Source organism: Perissodus microlepis, chromosome 14, assembly GCF_051167445.1.
Source record: "Perissodus microlepis isolate ML-2025 ecotype Zambia chromosome 14, ASM5116744v1, whole genome shotgun sequence".
Lineage (NCBI taxonomy): Eukaryota > Metazoa > Chordata > Actinopteri > Cichliformes > Cichlidae > Perissodus > Perissodus microlepis.
Genome location: NC_140474.1, coordinates 13,370,497 through 13,376,204, shown reverse-complemented (window position 1 = coordinate 13,376,204; position 5,708 = coordinate 13,370,497). Strand labels below are relative to the sequence as shown.

The following is a 5,708-nucleotide window of genomic DNA, read 5'->3' as shown; positions in this document are numbered from 1 at the left end:
CAAATTTACTGCTCATGAAAAGTGTCAGAATGTCCATATACACAGACGTACATGCTTAATCCTTCAGATGTAATAGGTTGTTTAATTTTCACGGACTTCATCAATGTTTAAGGAAATGTTTTAAACTAAAATAAATTTAAATCCTCAGAGCTTTGAGAGAGGTGAGTGAGTGAACCTGCATTATTATCAGCTGGTCATAGATGGGTTTCTTATCACAGAAATAGTTCAACAGAAGTAGAGACATAGATGAGGAGGTAAATACCACTTTTGTATATCTTTGGTGACGATTTTGTGAAATGACAGTCAAGAAGAGCTAAGACTGAAAAAAATGCAGCTAGCCTGTCGAAAGGTAATCTGTATCTATCTGGTTGTGGTTTAAAATTTCTGTTAGTGTGCATTTGAAAAAACAAATCTCTTAAACTTCAGAGTGAATTCTTAGCTTCAGAAGTGCTCTTTAAGTGATCTATTTACTTTCAAACAAAGCAAAGCTACATATATTCAGTTTCAGGCAACATCAGACATCAACAGCTAATCATTGGAGATGCATAACACAGACACAAACGCACACAGAACACACACACATGCATACACATATATAAACCACAGTTTTGATACATGTGGAATTTCCAGCAGACAGCAACAGCAGTTAGAGGGAGCATGAGACAATAAAGAAGTGTCAGGGACTGAGTGGTCCCAGTGGTGATAGGAGCATTAAGCACTGTAACCCAGAAACTTGAACAGTGTCTCCAGCAGATCCCAGGGGCAACATCATCGGTCTCTGTCCAGAAGAGCATAATCCTAGGAACAGGTTAGAGTGCACTGAAACCTCAAACACTCAGGCCAAATAAAGTGGACACTTTTTTTTTTAAATCTTAAAATAATTATTTTACTTGTCTTTTTTTTTAGTTTTACTGTTTTTATTTTAAAATCAGAATTTATATCCACCACAAACGTATATTTAAAACTTGAATGCAAACAGAAACTGGAAGCTGAATTCAAAAACAGATCAAGAAATCCACCTGCTTGAATTCACTCACTATTTCCTTTTGATATTGTACAGGGTTTGAATACTATAACATTTCACAGGAAAACAAAGACCAGACAAAACAATGGCGTCTCTAATCTGTGATTTGATACATATACTGGTTACAAAAATGGAAAGAAAGAGAAAAAAACGCTTGTTAAAAATATGGAGTCATTAAATGCAACATTTTCTAAACACGATTATAATGCAAACCCACAAAAGATGAAACATTCTGAGGTATTGAACGCAATAAATATACAACACCTTAAATGATACACATGTTGCACAACATGCAGATGTTTATTTAAAGCTTGGATTCCAAACACCTGAGGCTGCTGTTGTCGCTGGGGGGCGGGGCTTTAGCAGGAAGCGGAGCAACAGCAGGAAGAAGCACACACTGACCACACCCAGGATGACCACACCTGAGATCAGAGCACTGGTTACTGGGTTCATTGGCAGGGAGAGATCTCCAGAGGCTGGAAGATGGAAAGGGAAAGAAACTGAAAACAAGCTCTCGGATGAGGTTTTTACCACGAGCTGAGCCCGAGTCTTTACCTTGCAGGAACAGAAGAGGGTTTGCTGTAAACAGTCATTTCAAAGGGAATCTGCTGTCATGATAGTTTACAACACTTTTATGTTTCACAACGTTGCGTAATGGCACTTACCGAGCTGGGAGTTGTTGACAGGAGTTTCATCTGTAAAGCAATTTTTAAAGCGCTTATTGGATTCATTTTTACTTCAGCGGTCTTAATTGAAATCAGCTTTAAATTAGCAGTTTGACATTTCAGGCTGTTGCTTCTTATTTTGACTGGATTGCTGCACTCTCAGCATGAAAGCAAAGCAGCATGTCTCTCAAAACTATTCCAGTAAAAGTGGGTTTATAGTTCATACCACTCCTGGTGATGATTGGACCGGCAGAGAGGATGGCGTTCCCTGATGCTGCTGCCATGGAATCAGGGGTCTCCTCTTCATCCCTTTTGCGCCGCCGCCCACAAATCTGCCAATCACATCGTCAGATTTCAGTCCTCAGTGAGGTGAGGAAACATGTGGTGAGTCACAAACGGAGATTTTCACTCTTACAGGCATTAACATGATGCAGTCATCGGCCCGGCAAAGCTTGGTGACGCAGTGCAAAAACACAGTCGACATCTTCTGGTGCCTGTGTTTAACAAAACGGAAAACCTCAAAGGAAAAACGGCCCATCTGGCTCTTCCCGTTCTCCAAAACTGTCGTCTGGGGATCTTTATAGCAACTGTATGGAAGCAGACCCAGCAGAAATGCTAGATTTAATGTCTATGAGTACCCTTAAGAACTCTTTAGGAAGAGAAAACGTGGCATTCAATGAGGATAAGCCATGTGGAGAACCTGAATAGGTAATGACTCCCTTTTGTGGTATTGAGTCATTATCTTGAAGCAGAAAAAAAACGCAAGATTTACCCAAAGAAAAGGTCATAGCGGAGTTCATCATTAGGATTCCCTGAGGGGGTTGTGTAACAGTAGTCCATCAAAATGTTCCACCTGCAAAGAGACAAAACTGTGAGATGGGATGGAGGATAGAGATCTAACTGCACATGAGAAAACTGCAGCCTGGCGCCTTCATGAAGAATAATAACATAATAGCATAATGAATGTAGGCAAAGCAAAGAAAAGAGGAGTAAATCAGTAAAAATGATAGTGGGAAAGATGCTGTGGAGAACTATATTTAAAATATCCTTTCTGCTGCAGTAATAGGTTTGTTATGGTAAAGAGTCTTGCACATCTATGACGTGAAAATTATGGAAATTCAATAGTGAATAGCTGGGTTTTGTGCAGTACCGTTTGTCTAAGTTTGTGGCTTTCACAGCAGCAAATACTCTGGTTTTCAGAGCCAGTCCAGCCATGGGGATAGAGAGAGGCTGATTGTATGCTGAATCCTGGAGAAAAAAGAAAAAGAAAAAAAAAAGTTGATTATTCACTCAAAACATGGCATAATGCAAATGAAGACACTGAATCGGTCTTTACATAGCTGGTGTTATTCTATAGTTTTGCTATTTTTCTGCTGTCCAGAGCAATTTTTGCACAGGTCTGTAGACAAACAAGCATATGTGACATTAATTGTTAAAGAAGGAGCACAATTATATGCAACACAGTGATTATGTTGTTTAAAGTAAGTACAGAGTATTCTAAGCATTGTGATTTTAAACAGGATTACATAGCAAACCTTTTGTGGAATATTGTTGTTGGTGGAAAAATACATGGGCTGTTACATTTGTTGTTTTCATGGAGTTAGTTGGAAACAGTGAAAATACTCAGTACTGATAATTAAAAGACATTAAAAGATGTTATATGAACATCCAACTGAGTCACTAAAAACAAACCAAACATGCTCATCCAGTCATGTGCCAGTTCTAATGTCTATTTTGTTTCATATAAATTCCTCTGCACCTCTTAAGCTAGAAATGGAAATATATTTTTATTCCAGTGCTGCTTTGTACTCACGTTGTACAGGATCATACTGAGCGTGCTCACAAAAGTACCGTTGCTGTCTTTGACAGACACAGCTGCAGAGGATCTGTGGAGAGATGGAGCCTTTGTGAGCCTTGGCTTAATAAATAACATTTCGGGAGCAGAGGTTTCGATTTAGTACAGTTATAAATCAGCTGCGCTTTTATTTATATACTTGTCTGGTTTACGAAGGTCATATATGTGAATAATAGATGTGAATAATAAAATTAATGGTTTGAAAAAATACTGTGAGGCACAAAGTCACTGAAGCTTTTAAACTGGGAATTTAATTGTTAGCACCGTTTTTGAAAGCTATAAGTGAATCTAATTAAATGAATATATCTTAAAGCCAGCCTTTCAGGATTAACTCTGCAAAGCAACTCCTGCAAAGTGCAGCTCTCTTTTGGACACTGATGGATGCTTTGGCAGAAACTCACGATGCCAGCTGTGAGTTATTGACCAGGTACTCCAGCGGGTAGCTGCAACTGAATTTATACAACAAACCAGGCAGATAGCTGATTATAGTTGGTGGGTCAGGGGTGTCGATGTAGCCTGATATATTCCCAATTTGTACAAGAGACATGTTCCCATAGGCAGTGGGCCCGTAGGCTGTGCTGACCTGCAGAGAGAAACATCGGCCAGTCACTTTGCTCCAACGTCAATACACAACATGATGAAGTTTATTATTGATTAGAATAAAGCCATGCGCAGTGCTCGAGTATTCTTTACCACCAGACTGTTGCCGCAGGCCTCCAAAGTGCTGAGGCTGATGCTGAACAGAAGTGCTGTGGGGAAAGTGTTGTTGTTGATGAAGCCGCGACACTGGGCTTCGCTGTGATGGCCGTTGAGGGCCAAATCTGCGTCGGTGTAGCCGGAGAAGAGAACAGGACAGAAGTTGATCTTCAAAGTGATGGTCTGAACCCCGCAGTACACGCTGATGTCCCTTTCACCTGGAGGAAGGCGGGAGATGGAGGTTCAGAGAGAAAAGTTGGCTGTAACTGTAATAATTGAAATCAAGATAAAAATCAAGACTTGCAGCATCATGCTGGTTCATGCAAGGCAGAAGTTACACATTTTTCTAATTAAGACTTTTATTCACTTTTGTAGGGGAATTTTCACACAAGTATGAAATTACTAACCGAGCTCTGTGGAGGCAAAATCAATCAGGTAAATCAATCTAGTGTAATTTTGTAGATCATAGCAGGAGATTGCCTCAAAATGTCTGTATGCAGGAAATGTTTGTCATAATAGGGCCATAAACATTGTAATTAAAATATTCGATGCATTAAATTATTTATGTGGTTCACATGTTTTTTTAACTATAAATGAAGCTTCCAGCTTAGATAGATAGAAAGGTATTTTGATGATCTATCTAAGCATGAAGATATAACTTTATTGTCCTCAATATTAACTCTCAATAAGGAAATAAATGTTATTAGAAACACCATCAGTAAAAAAGCATCAACCTACCAGAACTATTTGTGCTCATTTTAACGTGGCTGCTACTTTTGCTGCTCATAGATCTACCGTGTTCCACACCTGTTGGCAGACGTGTGTGGACGGCAAAGAGAGAACCTGCTGGGGAGGATTCTCACCTGGAAACCTGCTGTGGTGGTTGGCATCGCAGTTGTATCCATTAAACTGTGTGGAGACTGACGCGGCGTTACTCAGCAGCAGGAAGATAAAACCCATTCGTGTCATTTCCGCGCCTAAGAGAGGTTTGTCCGCAGTCATCTTCAGAAGGTCACCACTGCATTAGCCACATTCCTCAGGTACGTGTTAAAAAACAGCACTTATCTCAAAATTAGATGTTCAAAAAACAATGCCTCTTGTTTCCTGACTGCTCCACGGTTTGACCTCTATCAAAGTAGTTCAGCCTTCTTTCCCCACGTCCCCTAATCCTTCTTGTCCTGCTCCCCCTGCACCCTTTTACCTCAGTTGCTCATGTTGGCCTAATGCCTCCATTACCCAACCCCTTTTAAACTGAGGTCACCCCTCTTTGCGGCTCATTTCATCCCACCCCCCCAACCCCACAACCCCCCCTCTGTCCACCCCCACATCTATTATTTTTCCACACCTGTTTACCTGTCTCCTGCCTTTTCCAAAGTAATTGGCTGGAACCCCTCTTCACCTGGTTAGCGATGAGAGAAAAGTTCAACTCTGTGGCATGCAGCTCTGGTGGCACCGAGTACCTAAACTA

General features: G+C 40.5%; 1 protein-coding gene across 1 annotated transcript; it reads right to left on the bottom strand.

Annotated features, from left to right (window-relative positions):
* Positions 1-1,243: 1,243 nt before the first annotated feature.
* On the bottom strand, positions 1,244-5,274 carry LOC146373560 (zona pellucida-like domain-containing protein 1). Its single transcript, XM_084951140.1, has 10 exons — positions 5,104-5,274; positions 4,238-4,458; positions 3,946-4,127; positions 3,503-3,575; positions 2,840-2,937; positions 2,462-2,542; positions 2,105-2,276; positions 1,916-2,021; positions 1,690-1,719; positions 1,244-1,500 (listed from the first exon to the last, which is right to left on the bottom strand). Exons 1-10 carry the CDS (start codon positions 5,240-5,242, stop codon positions 1,325-1,327), a joined length of 1,278 nt encoding a protein of 425 aa, XP_084807266.1. The 5' UTR covers positions 5,243-5,274; the 3' UTR covers positions 1,244-1,324.
* Between the last annotated feature and the right edge of the window lie 434 nt (positions 5,275-5,708).